Consider the following 21686-nt stretch of genomic DNA (forward strand, 5'->3'; position numbering starts at 1 on the left):
TGTACTTGAGGGGTAGGGAATGATGAGGCTGAAGATTCGGGAGACCCGATCATATTTACACTTGAGATATATTATCTTCTGCTTCATCCCCACTGTCACTGCCCACGTTCAAGTCTTCGTTTTACCAGTATCCTTCTGAGCACAGTGACAAGATGCCTCGTTTTGCCTAGCACAGATATTAACAGTCCTCCTTTTCACACTTAAAAAGTATCTCAACTTGGACAATAAATTATAGTCACTCTACTCTTGAGTGTCCTTGGCTCTAACTGTGAACATTTTAAATCCTTTCTCTAATCCCCACATTGCTGTCAATGGGTAGTTTTGAGAGAGACACTTGGGGAGGAACTTGGCAAGATCTGGGGGGGTGTGCGTCTCTGTTAATGTGAGGGGAGAGAGAGATGAAGGACTTGAAGATAATTCCAAGAATTCTAGCTTGGGAACTGATGATTAATTAGTAGAGAGATTTGCCAGCTGAAGTCACCTGAGAGTTTGCATTTCTTCCCAGGGAATAAACAGCTCTTTGACTTGTAAGAAAAGGGGTAGGAAGAAAATTGATTAAAGAATAAATACGTATTATTTTTGTCTTTTATTTAATATATTTGAGAAAGTAGACAACTGCTGTAGTGAAATCCCATGTTGTGCATTTGGCCAGAGCATGTGATAGCAACGCTACTTGCAAAATGTCACGATATTGGGTGGGGACCATGTGGGCATGCCTCTGCTGCCTTCCTTTGTTTTCTTTGCCTGCCTAGCAAGGTAAGAATCAGCCAATCCTGAAGTAAACTAATGATACACATAACTTGTCAGGAAAGTAGCACAGACTTGGTCATTGACACTGCGTGAGAAATAAACTATCAGAAACGAGACGATGTAGCAGAGTGAGGACAACACAGGGACCCAGAAGGCCTGAGTTCCAATCCCCTTTGCCACATCCAGCCTGGGAGGCTTTGAGCTGGTCATTTTCTTTCTCGAAGCTTCCATTTTATCATCTATAAATTTTGTGTATAACTGCATTCCAGGATTTGGGTGAGGACAGTAACGTGACTTTAAATATGAGAAGTCCTGTGCAAACCACATGCCACATTTTGATATTTTATTTTGTCTAGCCTTCATTTTCTTCTAATTACAAAGTCCATGGAATTTGCTTAAGTGCTGAGTCAATGATACTGAGTCCTTTCCTTTTAACTTCTAACACATTCCTAGACTCAGAGCAGTTTAATTCAGTGAGAGCAAACATATTACATGTTCACTCTGAAATCAAGAGCCTTGTCTTAAAGACTTAAACATAAGACAGGACACCATAAAACTGTTAGAAGAGACTATAGGCACAACATTCTCTGACATAAATCGTACCAACGTTTTCTTTGGTCAGTCTCCCAAGGCAATAGAGATAAAAACAAAAACAAACACATAAGACCTAATCAAACTACAAATTTTTCAAAAAAAAACAAGAAGACAACCTCCAGGATGGTAGAAAATATTTGCAAATGATACAACGTACAAGGGCTTAATCTCCAAAATACACAAATAGCTCATACAACTCAACCCAAATGAAAAATGGGCAGAAGACCTTAACAGACATTTCTCCAAAGACAACATACACATGGCCAGTAGGCACGTGGAAAGATGTTCAGCATCACAATTATTCGAGAAATGCAAATCAAAACTATTCTGAGCTACCACCTCACACTGGTCAGACTGGTCATCATTAAAAAATCTACATATAACAAATGCTGGAGAGGGTCTGGAGAAAAGGGAACCGTCCTACACTGATGGTGCCAATTTAAGTTGGTGCAGCCACTATGGAAAACAGTACAGCGCTTGCTCAGAAAACTAGAGTTACCATATTTTCCAGCAGTCCCACTCCTATGCATATACCAACACAAAACTATAATTTGAAGAGATACATGCACCCCAATGTCCATAGCAGCACTATTCACAATAACCAAGACATAGAAACAACCTAAATGTCCATCCACGGATATAAAGAAGATGTGGTACATATATACGAGGGAATACTACACAGCCATAAAAAAGAGCAAAATAATGCCATTTGCAGCAACATGATGCAACAGAGATGATCATACTAAGTGAAGTAAGTCAGAAAAAGACAAATAGCATATGATATCCCTTATATGTGGAATCTACAACACGGCACAAATGAACCTATCTAGAAAACAGGCTCACAGACAGAGAACAGATTTGTGGTTGCCAAGGGGGAGGGCAAGAGGGAGAGGGATGGGCTGGGAGATTGGGATTAGTAGAAACAAACTATTACATTTATAATGGATAAACAACAAGGTCCTACTGTATAGCACAGGGAAGTATGTCCAATCTCCCAGGATAAACCATAATGGGAAAGCATATTAAAATATATATATATGTATAACCATGTCACTTTGCTACACAGTGGAAATTAGCACATTGTAAATCACCTATACTTCAATAAAAAATTAAAATTTAAAAAATAAAGAGCCTTGCGATAACACAAAGGACAGCCTGCATCGATTCTTTTGTCTACCCCTGTTTCTCGTAACATTCTGGCTGATGATTGATACTCTAGAGGTGTGTCCTACAAGTCCAAACAATGGACTCTGGGTGAGCTGGTGTTTAGATTAGGAGATCAATGACCCGGCAAGATGGGGCAGGTGCTTATGCCACCTTAAACAGGCTTTGTCCCTGTCCACTTTGTCAGGCTTTCCTTGCTAGATGGTGATGGATATAAATGAACAAATCATCCCTGTCACTGTTTCTGTTCAGTGGTCAGTCATGGATTTGAATTTGGTTTGTTGCTTTGAGTGTTAGAAATCTTTATTGGAATAATCAAATTGATGGTGTCTAGCTATCCCTTTGAGGAGACTTGGCATTAATTAACTCTACAACAGGCATAGGGAACTGCTGCGGAGGAGAGGTGCTCCGAAGTAACAAAGGAGCGCCTTGTGCTAGTGACAGGGGAGTACATGGCTGTCATTTGGAAAAGGCATTAATTCTTTCAGGCTACCTGTGTCATGCGGTGTAATAAAAGGGGCAGTTTATCAAATGGGACCTTAATGGCCTGGAAGGGTTAATGCACCTTTAGCTGAAGATTGTGCTCTTTTCCGCAGTAAAATCACAATGGTTTCTTCACAGAGCCATGGAGGTTAGAATATGATGCCATTATCCCCCAAAATGAGGAGGGGAAGAGAAAAATAGTGAAAGAAAGAGGGGAAAGAAAAGGGGCAGGGGGGATTCTCACATTGTCATTTTAGAATCTGCTCTTTTTGGAAAGGAGAGTTTCCTCATATCAAGCTCTTTTCCCGTCCTTCTACCTCACACCCCCCTGGTCCACAAACAAACACGCATAAATGAAAATTGCCACCATTTTAATCAAAGTGCATCTGAAGCCCGTGTGAGCTCACAATGCAAAGTGATTAGAGTGGGCCAGGGGAGTCTTTAATGAAAGATGCCACTGACAAGATAACAGCGGTTTGTGAATGTGGTTAATAGGTCCGAATGGAAGGGGTGCCTTAATTCAGTAAGAGGAAAGTCATGGGTCCATGAGTTTGATTGCACATTGTAAAGGAACAGCACGTACTATAATTATTTTTATTTGTATGTGCCACCTCTTTTATTGCCTACGCTGGAAGCAGAAATAACCTGTCCTATTAAGATATTTAATATGTATCATCCTTCCCACTTCACTTAGTTACAGCCTAATAAAAATGCCGGGAGAAGACACCAGCCCACACCGAGGCTGCCCTCCCTGCTCACTAAAACAAGCCCTTTGAAAACCTGGATGATCAACTGCCTCCCTCCCTTGGTTACAGTCTTGAAGACAAACCATAACAACGTACCAGGACCCCATTAAGCTATATGCAGACATGGTGCTCCACTCTGCATGTGCACCTCTGCAGCTGAGGCGTGAAGATAATCCAAGGGTCAGCCGACACCTCAAAGACTGTGTGGTATCCGGAGGCTGCAGCAGAGGGGGCTCCAGGTCCTCATTTTAAAGTGAACGAGCCATGACAATCCCAGTGACAGACAGAAGAATGGCGCCCCAAGGATGTCCACATCCTAATCCCTGGACCCTTACATGGCAGAAGGGGCTTTGCAGATGTGATGAAGGTTAAGGACCTTGAGGAGGAGAGATTACCCTGGGTTATGCAGGTGAGCCCATGGAAGGGTCCTTATAAGAGGAAGGTGGGAGTATCAGAGGCAGATACGGAGATTTGAGGATGTTACACCGCTCAGAGGGAAAAAGGAGTTTCCAACCAAGGAAGGCAGGCAGCCTCTAGAAGCTGGAAGAGGCAAGGAAATGGATTCTCCTCTAGAGCCTTGAGAAGGGGAACCTCCCTAGTGGTGCAGTGGTTAAGAATCCACCTGCCAATGCAGGGGACATGGGTTCAATCCCTGGTCCGGGAAGATCTTACATGCCGCAGAGCAACTAAGCCCTTGTGCCACAACTACTGAAGCCCATGTGCCTAGAGCCAGTGCTCTGCAACAAGAGAAGTCCACTGCAATGAGAAGCCCGCACACTGCAACAAAGAGTAGGCCCTGCTGGCCACAACTAGAGAAAGCCCGCATGCAGCAACGAAGACCCAATGCAGCCAAAAAAGTAAATAAAATTAAAAAAAAAAAAAAAAAAAAAAAGAACCTCGAGAAGAAGGAGCACAGCCCTGCTAACACCTTCATTTTAGCTCCATGGGACTTCTACCTACAGAACTATATAACATTGTAAATTTGTATTGTTTTCATCCAGTAAGTCTGTGGAACAGCAATAACAGGAAACAAACACAAGCCTCTCTTGTGACCACTCCACACACCTCAAAGCCCTGTTTTCCTAAGGTTTTCTCCAGGGTCTAGGAATACAATCTTAGCAACTCTCGTGCCAACATTACAGCTTTCAAGTTCCAGGTTTGGAGACCATGTCCCAGGGAACACCTGTCTCTCCCACTGCCTGCCCCCCCCCCACACACACACACATCCTAGGACCACCACTAGCAGGACAGGAGATTCTCACCCCAGCTCTGTCACAAGTGGGTGTGACTTCGGCCATGTCCCTCTACCCCGTGCCACACGCTTGTCTCCTCATCCGAACAGTGATGGTATTGGCCTCATTACTCCTCAGCCCTTTCCCAGCGCCCCAGATGAAATGATTCTACAACACAGGACTCAGGTTCCTCCAGGGAAGGCTGTTTTGCCCATTCGCAATCCCAAGGAGTAAACCACTTAGCAGACAATAAAAACTGTCCTAGCGGCATGCCACCTAGACCCGCTCTTCTCCCCTTTCACTTTAAAGCGGTGTCCCTGAGACATCATTATTCCACTTCTCCTAGTACACAAAGCTAAAACGCCCGACACTGCATGAAAGATGAGGTTTACATTGTGTCTAGGAACTGGTGATTTACACATGATTTGTGATTCCTCTAGTATATTAATTGGTACACACCCTATGAATGTGTGTGTAAACTAAAGCCGGTCAACATATGCAAACAGTTTAATCTCTCAGCGTGGTGGTGTTCAAATTTCAGTAGTCAAATCCTCATTCCGGCCTGTATGTAACTGCCCTCCCACCCCAAACCCCTTGTGCCGACTCCCTTCCCGTCATCCTCTTTCAGATAATATCAAGTGGGTGACACAGATCTTTGAACCCTTCAATAGTACAGACATACGCGTCCATCCTCAGCAAGTTGGGTTTGTTGCTTGTTGTAATCCACTGTTCTAACTGCTCCTCTCCCGCCCCGACTAGTGGCATAGACTGGCTTGAAGAGCTGTAAGGTTATTTGCAGTTACTGCTCATCAACCCCCAATCTGACAGCCTTCCGTATTAATACAAGTGCTACTTAGAGAAAAGGGATGGAGGAACCGTCCCTGTGAATTTCCATTGTCAACCACAGTCGCAGCATCCAAAGCCTTAAGGGTGAGCATTTCAACTTGACCGGCATCTAAATTCCATGTCAGAAGCCTGCCCCATCTGTATCTGACCACCCCACCCCCACTGCAGGAGCCATTGCTTCATATATTTTCTCAAGAACCACACAACTTTTCTCAACTGTTAGCACCAGGGCTACTTTGCATGCAAGGAATGTAAGTGAAAAGCATGAGTTCCCAGCTCCTGTCTCAGAAATACTGAATCAGAATTGTCATGGGTGGTGTCCAGGAATGTAATTCTAAACAACCTACCCAAGGGGTTCGAAACCACATTACAGTTTTAGGGCCACTTAAAGACTGAAAGAGGAATCAGTTGTGATAAAGAGATTTTGTTCACCTCTCTTTTTTCCTCTGTTCTGCTTCGGATCCCCTATTCTCCCTTTCTGGGAGTCTGTTTTCTTCAATCATACACAGAAGTTACTGGAGTTAAATCCCCAGGAAATATGCTCTTGGGATGGGCTGATACGCCACACTGGCTTTCTAAAGGGCCCATCTCTCCAGGAGACTGTGATGTCATTTCTTGGGATGGATCTCAAAGATGTGGTCAGAGCTGCAGAGTGAGACAGGTATCTGACCCAAGTAAAACAAGAGAAACCATAAACCCCAAACTGTGATTTTTATTCACAGCAATGTTAGCACTCTAGGCCAGCAGATGAGGGTTTCAGTGAAAAGAGAAAAAGAGAATAATAACAGTTAAAGCTATGTATCATCTCGGGTAGAAAACTGTAGGAGGCTGGAGCCAGCTTGCTTCCAGAGCTCTAATTTTAAAACTAAGTACAGCTTCCATCCATCGGCCTTTTATGTCTATTCCATTAAAATATGATTTAATTATGGATCGACCCAGGGTCTGGTATAGTAAAACTGTCATTACTCTAGTGCCCGCATTCCTGAATGATGCTCTGGGTAAAGGTGATCAGACCTACTTTCATCTATGATATAGACCATAAGGAGGAAAGGAAGGGACGATAATTGCCAAGCACAGCATGGCAGACGACAACAGTGAAAACCTCACCTTTGAATACGGAGCTGGTTGTTTGGCTTGACGAGAGTGACGTGCTACAAGTCTAGAGTCAGGTCAAGAGATACTGAGAGCAAAAGCAAAATGTGCCCAGATGCACCTCCAGACCTGCCAAAGGCAGCACCTGCCGCCGTGGAGCTGATCTTCACCAAGACCTCATGTTGACCCTGGTGTGCAGACAGGCGCTGCAGAATGCGAGTCATGACATGGCGAGGTTTGGACCATGACCTCACCACCACCGAGTGCAGAACCTCATCTCCTCCACCACACACTGTGTGCAGTTGTCAGCGACCCTGATTTCACTGTAAGAATTCGGGACAGATTCTCCCTAGGCCTCTCTCTGTTCATTCATACATTTTTTTTTTTTTTTTTGATTCATTGTGATGGAATTTCAAACTTAAGGAAAGTTGCAAGAATAGTATCAGTGACTCTCGAACAACATGGGTTTGTATTTGGGGGGTTCACTTTTCAGTAGTACGAAGTGCTATCTCTGGTTGGTTGGATCCAGGGATATGGAACCACAGGTATGGGAGAACCACGGATACGGAAGGAAAACCATAAGTTATACGTGGGTTTTCAACTGCACAGAGTGTTGGCGCCCCTAAATGCCCATGCAGTTCAAGGGTCAACTGCATAAAGAGTTCCCAGCTCTCCTACACCCAGATTCACAAATGATAACATTTTATTACATTTACTGTGTTCTCTTTCTCTCCACATACATAGCACACACACAAATAAAATACACACACACATATATTTAACCACTGTGAATAAGAAAATGTCCCTTTGCCCCTAGATAGATATGTATATTCTAAACACAAATTCTTACATAACCACAGCACAATTATCAAAATCAGGAAATTAACATTGATACAATACTATTATCTACTCCACAGACTTTACTCATATATCACCTTTTAGCCAAATAATGTCCTTTATGGCAAATGAAAATCCAGGTCTATTCACTACATTCTGTTGTCACGTGCCTTTGGTCGCCTTTGATCTGGAGCAGTTCCTGAGTCTGTCTGTAGTTCATGATATTGACCATTTTTAAGTGTTCATGTCCAGCTATTTTGCAGAATGTCCCTCAATTTGGGCTGGTATTTGTCTGATAAGTTATTACAATTAGACTCAGGTTATGTATTACGGGCAGGGATGTTACAGAAGCGATGCTAAGTTCTTTTCACTTTCTCAAATCAGAAGTATGTTCTGAAAATTCATCCCATTACTGCCAAGCTTAACTTTGACAACTTGGGTTCGGCAGTACCTGCCAAGGTTCTCAAGTATAAAGTCATGTTTACCCTTTGTAATAAGAACCTTGTAGCAAGATACTTTGAAACCATGCAAATAGTTCCTTTTTATTTTTAAAAATTTCACCAATTATTAGCATCCCATTCATAACTCTTAACTGAGGCAAATCATTAATATGGTTGGTTGTCTAATGATGACTTCCTGCATTTATTAGTGGGCTTCCTATTGTATGGAGGAGTTTTCCCTTTCCATCCATCCATCCATTTATATTCATATCCTTCACGGATTCTTCTGTTATTCAGAGGGTTACCATCCTTTACTACCATTATTCACTTCATTGTTCAAAACGTTCCAGATTTGATCCAGATTTGATACCACTGGCTCCTACACTTTCTTCAACAAATATTTTTGAGTGCTTGTGGACTGTATTAGGCACTGGGGGCAGGGGTGGTGGTGGGCTGTACAACAGTGAACAAAACAGAAAAAAAAAAAATCCCTGGCCTCATAGAGCTTACATTGTAGTTTGTGGGAGACAAAAATAAAGAGTAGGACTTCCCTGGTGGTGCAGTGGTTAAGAATTCACCTGCCAATGCAGGGGACACAGATTCCATCCCTGGTCCAGGAAGCTCCCACATGCCTCGGAGCAACGAAGCCCGTGCGCCACAACTACTGAGCCTGCGCTATAGAGCCCGTGAGCCACAACTATTGAGCCCACGTGCCATAACTACTGAAGCCTGCGCACCTAGAGCCTGTGCTCCACAGCAAGAGAACCCACTGCAATGAGAAGCCCGTGCACTGCAACAAAGAGTAGCCCCCACTGGCTGCAACTAGAGAAAGCCTGCGCGCAGCAATGAAGACCCCAAGCAGCCAATAAATAAATTAATTAATTAAAAAATAAATAGTATAATGTATTGGAGGGCAATGAGTGTGAAGTCAAAGAAAAACAAAGATGAACTTCTGATGTAGGAATGTTGCAATTCCATCCCTGAGGTGTAATGAAGGAACACCTTGTTAGTAGGTGTCATTGGAGCAAAGATCTGAAGGGCACGAGGGAGACAGTCATGGGGATGTCTCGAGGAAAGTTCCAGAGCAGCAGAAACAGCTGAGTTCCTCAAGGAGGAACAGGTTGGCATTTTTAGCAGGATTCCTCAACTTAGTATCAAGAGTGGAGAACAGACCATGGGAGGGAAGCATGAAAGCACTGCCCAGGTGCCTTCAGTTCCCATTGGGCACATCCCTAAGGCATTCGGAATTCTCTTAAAGCACATACTGAGATAGGACGACCTATTGAGTAAAGGAGCCGTCTTACAAACACAGTTGCTGTAGAAGTAAGACTCATAAAAAGGCCAGAGAGATGGGAGTTCAGGGCTGAGAGGCAGAACATCCATGCATGGAGCACATACTAGGTGCTTTTGAGGCTTTACTTCTTTTAACTCTAGAACAATCTTTTTTTTAAATTAATTAATGTATTCATTTATTTATGTAATGGCTGTGTTCAGTCTTCGTTGCTGCACACGGGCTTTCTCTGGTTGCGGCAAGTGGGGGCTACTCTTTGTTATGGTGCATGGGCTTCTCATTGCGGTAGCTTCTTGTGTTGTGGAACACAGGCTCTAGGTGCGTGGGCTTCAGTAGTTGCGGCACATGGGCTCAATAATTGTGGTTCACGGGCTCTAAAGCGCAGGCTCAATAGTTGTGGCGCACGGGCTTAGTTGTTCTGCGGCATGTGGGATCTTCCTGGAGCAGGGCTCGAACCCATGTCCCCTGCATTGGCAGGCAGATTCTTAACCACTGTGCCACGTAGGAAGTCCCTCTAGAACAATCTTAAAGTAGGTATTATGTTGCATGGGAGGCAAATGAGACTCCAAAAGGCTTTCCCTTCTGCCACACTGTCTGGTCTTCATGCCACAGAAAAGGTCAGACAGGGGATGTAGTATCAGGGATGATGCCATGAAACTCACAGTGAGGACACAAGGATGTTCTTCTCATCCACATTCTACATTCTCTGTGGCTCCTCTGCTACTCTTGGTTTCCCTTGCTGGTAACTAAACAGGGTTAGTCATGTGGGGCTTTCTGTCCTGCCAGATTCCCAGGTAAGATGTTCCCAGGCCCTTTACAGCACCCTTTCCTATCATGTATACTTACTTTGCGGCTGGGGGCATCAAAGCTGCAAAGCTGGCAGAATGTCCCCAAGAACTCTCAGCTGCACCACAAGAGCAGAAATTTGAATTCACAACCATGTTTCCATATAGTTGCTCAATAAACCACCTGCTTACATGGACCTGGCTGTTAAATTGTCCATCTTTTTATATCCATAAGCATTCATAAACATGCGCAGCATATATATGGAGAAAAAAGGTGGACACAATAAAAAATTAAATAGCGAAAGTCTCACACAACCAGACTTTGCATACAGTCGGGCGTGGGATGCACTGAGGTTGTTCATATTGTGGTGCTAAAACCCCTGCTGTTATTAATTCCCAGTTATTATTAGCTCACAACAATTTTAGAAAAATGTGTTGCCGTTTTTTTTTTTAACCCCTAGCAAAAGCATGAATGCTTATACACTATAATATGGGCAAACTTAAATGCCATCCATGCTTTCCTTACAAATCTTTGATTTTGCCCAATTAAAGGCTTCTCTCCTCAGCCCTCTTGTCCCCAGATGTCCTAGGTCTGTATTCACGACTACACTTGGACTACATTTTGTCCTTCGCCTTGGGATGTCACAAGAGCCAGCGATTTGACCAGCAATCCCCTAGTGCTCGCAGAGAAACAAAGTGCATCTGGTCCCAGGGATCAGGATCCCGGAAGTCAGAAATCTGGGGTGATTTTGCTGCCATCTCTTTGATTGACTTCTCCGTGACCTTATGTTGTTAACCCCTGCCCACACACATGTGTGGAGAGTTTTAATTAATATTTGTAAATCTCCCTGATTGCCACAGATAGATGGTGGCAGAAAAGGGCAAATTATTATTAATCATGGGGGAAAAAATGGAGAGATTAAGTTTGGTTTCTTCACCAGAGAGAGACCTACATGCTTGGACACTCTTTTCACAATAGGAAGATTACATATAAATCTTGATTGACTTCCTCTGCACGTCCAGAAATGCCCAACGCTTGCTTAACGCAAAGCCCCATCCCAGGCCCCACCTAAGTTCCTACAGGCACCGTCTCTGACTCCTACTGCCGTTTGAGTGATTACCGAAAGGAGCCTTGCTATTCACAATGAGTGTGAGAGTTCACCTAATTAGCTGCTTTCAGTTCATTTGGCATTAAATAATTCCCCCAATTCCCATATGTTTGAACAATATGTTCAACAAGGGGGATGATTCTCTGAAAGCAATTAAATAGTTCTTTTAGGAGAGCTTGTCATCGGTCACTCAGAAGCACCCCTGCTATCCCTGTCTGAAGGATGCAGGCGGCAGTTATACAGAAAGCGCTTGACCCTCTCCTGTGGCCGCGGGCAGGCATCCACACGCAGACTGCCACACGCAGACTGCCACTTCGTGCTGGGTGTAGCTCACGCTGCAATTTTACATTGTTTTCAGGCCTCAAGTATAGCATTCTAGGCTGTTCATAGAGCATGTGTCACAGCTAACACACGACTTTCCAAACCCACACACCTCCCTGACTTGCCTGCCCTGCTTTGAGATATAAATGCATAACAGACATACTTTCAGTTTCGTCTATGCTTTGCCTGTATGGGAAGAATTGATAACACTGGTTGCCTACGTGGAAGGCTGAATTTTTCAGAAAGCATCTCCAGTGCTTCTTGGGGAGGGAGGAAGATCCTATGAAAGACTATGATAATGTTCACAACTGTTTTAGATACAGTAGATACAAGACATTCCTTCTTGCTTAAGCATCTTGACTTTTATTGCAACGGTGAATTATAGATAGTGAGCTAGAGAGTGACCGTGACCAACTAGAAAGGGAACAAGCAGTGTCAACAAAAGCAGTTCACAAATTAACATGTTAGGTGTACTCATAGAAAACCTGTGTGTTTACACAAGATCACAGAAAAGGTAGAATCTTTCAGTGCTAATTTCACCCTGCTCAAAGGGTTGCTTTTTTGACCAGGGGATGACATTCTTAAATGTCCTTCCTAGGTGACATGAGAGAAATAGTAGTAATACCAGTCCTAGCTCTCATGTTGTGTTGCTCATCTGAGAGCCCTAAACTGCTTTATGGACTAAACTCTGTATTAGCATATTTCTTACAAGTGAAAATACAGGAAAATCAACTAGCTTGTACAAAAACACAAAGCAGCTGGGGAAAGTAAGTAGATGTCTGGGTTCTCTTGATTGCTGTCCTATAAACTAGCCCCCCCCCCTTACTGTTTGGGGGAAGAGATTAAAAACAAAAGACACAAAAATGGAAGAGGGAGGCATTCGGTAAGGTGATAGTTCCTTTTAGTGAAGTTTCTTTGATCTGTTTCGTGGCTCTGCCTTCCCAGTGTAAATTATTCACAGTACAGGAAAATCTGAACACCAGGTTTAGGTAGAATAATTTTAAATTTAGAGCTAAAATAGGAAAGGGATGAAAGATATATACTTATGTATTTGATTATGCCGTTTATAACTGTCTACTGCGCTGTCACTATATAAGTTGTATATCTGCGCATTGGCTGAAAACAAACGTTTTCAAAACCAGAAGACATACTCAATCCTGATATGTCTGAAGTGTTGCTGTTTACAAAAACAATTTGTTTTGTTGCTGACTAGCATTCAATATTTTTGTAGAACGTGTCTTTGGGAGAAAGGAATGTGATGGAAAGATTACCAGATCGGTCATTTCCATGAGGTTCTTGGCTTTGGTCATTGATAAGGTTATCAGCGAGAGTAAGGATTCAGCAGCTGGTGTGTGACCCACCAGCCAGGTCTTTGCTTTCTCTTCCGTTCTGCCCTGTATTTCTGAAGAAGCATTTGTGATTTTGTTTTTCAAAACCTAGATCTGAAATGTAGGCTTTACCTTGGTCTGTGTGCTTGAGCAATTCAAGATAGATGGCAGTAGTCCAGACCCGCTGTCCTCCAGGAGGTAGTGTTACCCCAGAGGGTGTCCCGGGAAAGGGTTTTTGCTAAGCCTGTAACTCAGTTCCCATTCAGATATGCCCAGCTCCTTTACACACTTCTCTCCTTATCCTTCCCCAACTCCACAGCCTCCAGTCCGACGGAGCCGAGGTGCTCCTGAGTCCAGAAGTCACCTGTGGTCCCCCCGGCATGACTGTCACCACCCCCTTTGCCCTGACCATACCACACTGTGCGGACGTCAGTTCTGAGCACTGGAATGTCCACTTAAAGAAGAGGACCCAGCAGGGCAAGTGGGAGGTGAGACCTGAGTCTTCCTTTATAAAACATGGTTTGGGTTCCACCTGTGGAATGGATTTAACTTTACCCTCTCTTCACACAAGTCAGCTGTGCAACTGGTGAGCATTTACTTGTTTTTCAGGGGGTTGGTGGCAGGTGTTTACAACATCCTCAGGGTATTGGCTAATGTTTTTTTTTTGGGGGGGGGGGGGGGCTGTGTGTGTGTGTAAAATAATGGAAAAAAAGAGGCCAGAGAAGATACAGAGCTTTTCCTTTTGGTTTTAGAATACAGTTGTAATTACCCTCACAGACATGTACCTTGTGTACCTGACTTTGGTATAAAAGACTGTGACTCTTGCCTTTGTTCCCAGGCCATGTCCCTGTCTGAACTGACTTTCCTCTGTGGCTTCTGTGGGGTCGGGGAAGAGGCCCAGGGCTAGCAAGCTGTATTCACAAAAGGAATCACTATCTGTTTTTGCCATCATAGGGATATTAACACATCTACGTTGAAATAGTCAGGAACAGAGCAGCTGCTAAATAGATGTTGATGAATTAATGAATGCGTGGAAAATCGTTCTGTCTTTCCCTGTATGTTTGAGTACATGTGAGAAACACTACAAGGAGTGAATAAAAGAGACAAAATGAGAATCCACAAGAGGAGAGTATGGACAAGGGAGACGGTCGCAGCGAAGAAAGGCTGCAGTGGAATGACTATTTTAAGTGAAACCTCTGATTTATGCCTGATAGGGATTCCTTTGATGTCTGTCTGTGGTCAGTTTGCACGAAAGCAGGTGAATTATCTGGTTGGAACACAAGAACCCGTTCCTGCTAGCCCTGGGATCTTACCTCCCAGGAGGTGCTTCAGGCAAAAGAAGTAAAAGGAAAATCATGTTTCTTGAGGAGAAGAAAATTCCCAGTTGCTTCAGTGGATTACATTTACCCTGTCCAGCTATGTCTTGAAAGGGGTCTCTGTTCTTTGTTGAAAATGCATTTTGCTATTTATTCAGTCGTGATACGACCCCGGGCAAATTTCCTGGGGTGTGACGTTCCATGAGTTTCATAAAGGGGCCGGGTTTTGGTCTCTTCCATCACATCTTCCAGCTTTCCCTTGATTTTTACCGTCTTAGTTTTTCTTCCCAGCACTTCATCACAATCATTTATATCCAGATTGTGTTAGATTTATGCTCTATCAAACCAGTCACACATACCTTATATCAGGGAGGGTGAAATATACTGATATGTCTTATCCAAACCATTTACCGAGTGGTCCCTCGTGAATGATTTTGATGGAAGGAAAGAGGATAAAATATTTGAAAGTAAATATTACCTTAAGGACATTGGAAGGGGTTTTCAGAAATAGACCTTTATAAAAACATAAACGTTTTCTCATTGAGGTTAATGTTCAAGACTGTTGTTTTTGGGTTTTTTTTTTTTAAATTCGGCCTTGAACAAAGTAACCGAAAATTGGAGAACTTTGAAAGTGATGTTTGTTATAACTTACTAAATCGAATTCCAACACCCTGAATATAGCCATTCCTTCCTTTCCTGATGTCAGCAGTTATTTTGATAAAGGAAAAACATTTAACACTGAGAAAATGAGTTCAATAAAAATATTCTGAAAAAAAAAGTTACGTCCTTGAAAAGTGACTGTTAAATCACATTTTATGTCCCAAGCTGAGAGAATTCAACACACCTCTTCCCAACAGGAAGTGATGTCGGTGGAGGATGAATCCACATCCTGTTACTGCCTTTTGGACCCCTTTGCCTGTCACGTGCTTCTGGACAGCTTTGGGACATACGCCCTCACTGGAGAGCCCATCACAGACTGTGCCGTGAAGCAGCTCAAGGTGGCGGTTTTCGGCTGCATGTCCTGTAACTCTCTGGACTACAACCTGAGGGTCTACTGTGTGGACAACACCCCTTGCGCATTTCAGGTCAGCCTTTTCTCTGTAATTCTTCTCGTGATGTCGTGAAAGCACAGGGTTTCCTAAAGATCGGTATGAATAGAGACTGACTGCAGAGCCGCATCACTGGCTCAAGGGGGAAACCTATCTCAAAAGAAGAGCTGTGTTACTGTGTGCCCAGTAATGTGCGGAGGATACGAGGTACTTGACACTCAAGAAGAGAGAAGGGTTAAATTAACACTGTAGAACACTGCGTGCTAAATGAGAAAACTGACTAGAAGTATAGTCAAAATTCAGAAAACAGAGACCCAATTGCAAGAGAGGAACTGGAGGAGAGTTTTTGAGGACCGTTAGGGAAACTTTTTGGATGAATGAGATTTAAGAGCAAAAGAGGAAGGGATACCAAGTCCAGAAATAGAGAATGGCGGGAACCACAGGGACGAAGAGTTATTTGCTGTGCCGTGAGCAGTGAGAAAGTGTTTGATCACCCAGAGGTTGTAGTTCGGGAACAACAATTATAAATAGTACCTCTCAGCAGGGGGTCGCATGACATCCTGAACACACAATCTATTAATTACTAGGGTTCCTGGGGCAGAGATGGTTCCTTTCCATTTTGGGTCCTTTTAATCATGCAAGATTCCTTTTAAATTAGCTACTCACAAAGAGTGCACGTTTATTAATAGCAGTGAAGATAATGCAGAAGTGCCCACATATAAATAGCATCACTCTCCTGACCCACCTCATCCCAGATCCCAGCTACTCCAGTCCTTGGTCATTAAGTCCAGTACACAGAGCGTTTCCTCAGTAACTAGTGTTTCAGACACTGTGCTGCAAAGCTCATATTTACCAAGAGAAGAGATACGATGACCTGAATCCTGAACAGAAGCCAGGAAAGGTGACACAGTACCAACCTGTGTGCCCAAATCCTCCCTCTCTCTTCAGTAGCACAGGTCAGAATAAAGGGCATACTTCATATTTGGCTGTTCACAAAAGGGACCTTTTTTTTATAAGTAGTGCCTCTTTGTAAAGAACTTATAAGTGGTTAAACCTCTTCCTGTGAATGCCATTTTAAACTCTTTATCTGCTTTTGAGACCCGCTAATAAGAGGATTTCTCCAAGATAAAATACCTAGCAGACATTCAGTAATTGAAAATAACTGACATGTGATATCACTTACATGTGGAATCTAAAGTATGACACAAATGAACATATATATGAAACAGAAACAGACTCACAGACATAGAGAACAGACTTGTGGTTGCCAAGGGGACGGGGGAGGGAGGAATTGGGAGTTTGGGTTTAGCAGATGCAAACTATTATACATAGAATGGATAAAGAACAAGGTCCTACTGTAGAGCACAGGAAACTATGTTCAATACCTGTGATAAACCATAATGGAAAAGAATATAAAAAAGAATGTATAGATATGGATAACCGAATCACTTTATGGTATAGTAGAAATTAACACAGCATTGTAAATCAACTATACTTCAAAAAGAAAATTAATTGTTAATTGAGGTTACTACCACTGACTAGACCACCACTGAATAGTTGTAAAATGCACCATCACACAAGTTGGATGTTTAGTAACTCAGCCAGATTTTGCAAGCTGAGTAAACATGGAGGGCTGGGGAGGATTTCCAATCTCCTGGCTTGTATGGGTAACCCACTGCTAACTAGGGGTCAGGGTCTGTTCATCACAACTGCCTTGGAAGTCAGCCCCCATAACCAGTTTGGAATTTTCTTTGCATAACGGTCTCACTGCTGATGTGTATACCAGTGAGTTAGACATTTGCCCGAGGAGTTTCTTCTAAGTGACTTGCAGATAACATATTTTCATTCCCAACGATTGCCACCAGATTCTAGAACAGCTCAGCTCTTCACAGATGAATTGCAGTGGGAATCATGGAAATGATTCAAACCACAGCTTTTCAAACCACTATCCATTCCTGTGGGTAGCAGACCCTTCTTAATCAATGCTCGAGACAATGGTGTTCTCCCTCTAATTGAATACAAATATCTTTATTTCATCATTGAGAGATATTTCTTAAAATTCTTTAATTTTGCTGTAGAGGAATGTTTTCCAGTGGAGATACCTTTGGCCCCGTTTGTCAGAATCTATTTACCTCTGGTGATTCTTTCCCTCTCCTATCATGTCAAATAAAGCTGATTTTAACGTTGAGTTGGGTTGTACTTACTATTGACAGGATGTATGTGACAGCTGTCGTGAGCAGCAAAGGCCATGCTTCTCCCCTGGGGTTCCAAGAGATCATCAGCCCTGGTTGAATAACTTTTCTGGTCTACAGAAAGATTAAAACATAACTTGTAGCTTTTCTGAACACAACCACTTACTCCCTGGGCTTAGTCTCTGAGTTTTGTGCAAGAAAGGAATCTTGCTTTCTGGATTTTTATCTTGATAAGTGAATGTGTCCAGGACCTTCTCCCCAGGTTCATTTAAACCTCCTTCATATCCCAAATCATCTATGTCATATTTTTCATGCTTCATATATGGTATTTAATTAGAGGGAAATATTATATAATTACTAACCATTAAAACAGTTCCACTTGAAGAAAGCCATAGCAACAGGACACTTTGGGAACCTCTCAAAGACTTCACACGTTAATATTAGATCCCCCTAACTTGTGTGGTGTGAGCTGAACATCTTGTATGCAGTGATGACTCACCTTCTATAACTCCAATAGAACCCCAACTTCTTAATCAAAATGCACAGGTAGTTTTTTTCATGAAGCATTTCTGCAGAAATTGCCTACCCTGGAATTTGTTTCAGTTATCACTGTAATGAAAGTGTTTCTCATGATTTGGAAATACAGACCAGTGTGGTTGTGACAGTTGCTGTATTGTGGTGCATCTTTCATAGCTCAAAGAAATGATACGTATAAGCCCAGCTAGAACTGGTTCTATAACCAAGAAAGAAGTCTGGTTAAAGGGCATGGTTGCATTTTCTCGCCATTTCCATCTCCCTGGGAAATCACGTCACTGACTATTTAAAAGCCCACCTTCAATGAATAAAGAAGATGTGGTACATATATACAATGGAATATTACTCAGCTGTAAAAAGGAATGAAATTGGGACATTTGTAGAGACATGGATGGACCCAGAGACCGTCATACAGAGTGAAGTGAGTCAGAAAGAGAAAAACACATCGTATATTAACACATATGCGGAATATAGAAAAATGGTACAAATCAACTGGTTTGCAAGGCAGAAAGAGAGACAGAGATGTAGAGAACATATGGACACCCAGTGCGGAAAGTGAGGGGTTGGGGGGAATGAATTGGGAGATTGGGATTGCCATACATACATTACTAAGAAAAAAAATATCAAATTGTACACTTTAAATATATGCAGTTTATTGTATGTCAAAAAAAAAGTCCTCTTTGGGATTCCAAAATAAAATAAAAGCCCACGTTCTTACTGGAAATCCTTGGAAGAAGGGCAGCTTCTAGACCCAACTCTCCTGTCCTCTTAGAACTAGGTGGGTGCCTGGCAAGACAGTGGCCCCACCAAAAAAATATTCCTTTATAGGATCTTAGTAATCAAACATTCTTCATTTTTTGCCACGCCCTCCTTCTCCTCTGCCTCCTGAAAGGCTGCTGTGCTTGCTTCCCATTTGCTCTGGGGATATTTCATCTGAATGCTAGGAGCAATTTCTTTAAATGGCAAAAACAAAATACTTCATGCACCTCGGTAAGACAAAATTAATTTGGTTTCAGATTTCTGAAGATATGTTCTGATAAATACACCTAAAATCATCTCTATGGAAAATTAGCTCAGACAGGCTTTAAAAAAAAAATACAAATGCCATCTGCCTAAAGGTGAGAAAGGGACTAATGATTTCTTGTCCTTTCTGCTCCTGTATTTCTGTAATAATTAGAGCTGCGATTTCACGTTTGTGTGTTTGACATCACCACTTCTGATCAATTCAAACCAAAGGTTGAGGAATGGTGATATATTTTCAAAACTGTAACATGTTAAGACCTAGGTTTTTGTTATTGTATTTTATTACATTCTCTCTCTCTCCCTCTCTCTCTCACACACAGTTCAAACAAACCTTCACATAGGGAAAACAAGAAATTAATCATTTGCCCTACCTTAAAGAGAAAAAAAAAAAAAGATAAAGAAAAAACAACTAATTTTGTTTCTCCATTGCTCCCAGTGCTCCTACTCAGTACCTCTTGGTCCTCATTACTTACTTGGCATTAATGTGGATTTAGAATCTAATTTCAAAGGATTTCCTCCAGATGTAGTTCTTGTGTTTATCAATAATGCAACCTGGGAAAATATTGTTCACATAAAGCATTTAAAGGAAAACACCACAGCGACATAATTTCTGTATGTGTGTGTGCATGCTTAAGTTCAAACAGTTTTGTCTCATAAATATGTAAATTCAGCCTGCCTGTTTTAGCATCCCTGAAGCACACCTCAGTATTACTGCCTGTCCCATTAAATCAACATAAATGGCTCCGCGAGACACAAAGCACAAGTTTCTCCTGGCCACAACTCCTAGCCCCGGTGACTAGCAACCCCCAGTGTGAACTGATGCACTAGAGGAGATAGAAAAACCACCAACCCAGCCTTTAGGTTACATCTTATGTACACAAAACCAGCTGGACCCTACTTTCTAGTTTAATTAACACAGATATCAATTTAACAGTAGACCCAGAGGTTTAACCAAAGGCCCTTGTCATATAGGAGGCAGAGAGGAAAATAATCACCTGGGTATCAGACGCTGCTGTTGGGGTGACGCATCCTGTGGATGGCTCAGAAGGAGCTCAGCAGAGCTGTTTGCACCACTGATTCCCAAACCTGGCTGGACACTGGCAGCATCTGAGAAGTCTTGAAAAACAGAGATGTCCAGGCCCAGCCCCTGAGCAGAATACAATAGTTTAAGGGGCATACCGGAATTCTGTGTTAAGTACAATTTATCCTATTTGGAGAGGGTTCTAAAGCTTGTATCCTGAAGCCAATTGTGCCTTTACAAATGTATAAATACAATGATTAGTTCGTTATTGGATTTATTTTAATAATTGTTTTGTTACACAGTAGCTATAATTGCTTAATATTTTGTACAAGATTACAAGACTGTTAATTGTGTGTAGTTGGTTCAATATGTGGAGATTAAAGTAAGCAAGCTAAAAAAAAAAGGCAAAAATAAATCACAGTTGTATTTAAATTGGGGTCCCTAAAGGAGAAATCTTTAAGAGGTGGCATTTTCCTCAGTGATAATGGATATCCATTCTAAAAATTCCTAATATCCTCCATTCTGTATCTCAGGGATGGATTAGATAGTATATATACCCCTAAGGCAAAAGCAGACTCACTTATGTCATCTTCACATATATCTTGCACCAATGAAAAATTACTTATGGGACAGTGTTAATAGCAGTCTGACCTTCACATGACTCTTTAAAAAAATCAAGCATCGTATAGGGAAATACAGGGAAATCTAGTAGAAAAAAACACTAGACCATGAATAAGTACTGTATATAGTAGCTCTGTCACTAACCATGTGACTTCAAGCAAATCACTTTCTTGGGGGGTCAGGGAAAGGGTATCCATGTTTTCCTCTGTAAATAATCAAGTTTTAAATCACTAAGTACCTTAAGTTCCCTTCAAGTGTGATGATGCTATGTCGTTTCTAAATATTAAAATAGACTAGCTCTACACCAAGTAACGCATGACCTTGAACAAGTCACCTGTTCATCTCCTGACCGCAGTTTATTTCACTGTACTTTCAGGCAAGTCACATGTAAAGAACGGGTACACTTCAGAGAGCCTAGTCAAATATATTTTGACATCTCAACACTTTTGTTACTCCATGGCTTTAATTTGGTTTGAATAAGCAAATTTCGTATTTGTCCCTGTTTCTGACCATGCACTAGAGTGGCAAAAAGAAGTTAGTATATTACCATGCTAATGATTTTGTTTGGCTGTGAATAAACCCAAATAAAGAACTGAAGCCTAAAGATTAAGTGACTTGCCCAAGACCATGCAGAAACGCAATTAGAGCCTGTGCTTCCATTTTTTGGTTTACAAGATGAGTGCCCTCTTGAGTGTATGTGACCCCCAGAAGTCTCCTGCTCCCTTAAACCCAAACAACCTTACTCTAAACAAAAATACGAGTCTTCAGCACGGTTAGGGAAAATCCGAGATTTGGCCCCTGCCCTGTAATAGTCATCCTTTCCAGCCACACGTTTTCCACCCTGACCCTCTATCCCAGCCCCGTCTGGCCTCCGTGCCTTTGTGCAGAGCCCATTCAGTGTCTGGAATGCAC

General features: G+C 42.3%; 1 protein-coding gene across 2 annotated transcripts in view; it reads left to right on the plus strand.

Annotated features, from left to right (window-relative positions):
* Positions 1–21686, plus strand: part of UNC5D (unc-5 netrin receptor D) — a 571153-nt gene that overhangs the window by 514420 nt on the left and 35047 nt on the right. For both annotated transcript variants that reach the window (XM_057697245.1, XM_057697246.1), the window contains 2 exons: positions 13338–13506; positions 15192–15419. In XM_057697245.1, coding sequence (XP_057553228.1) covers positions 13338–13506; positions 15192–15419 — 397 coding nt within the window. The remainder of the gene's footprint in view (positions 1–13337; positions 13507–15191; positions 15420–21686) is intronic.

This window comes from Hippopotamus amphibius, chromosome 10 (genome assembly GCF_030028045.1).
Source record: "Hippopotamus amphibius kiboko isolate mHipAmp2 chromosome 10, mHipAmp2.hap2, whole genome shotgun sequence".
In the NCBI taxonomy this organism is placed as follows: domain Eukaryota; kingdom Metazoa; phylum Chordata; class Mammalia; order Artiodactyla; family Hippopotamidae; genus Hippopotamus; species Hippopotamus amphibius.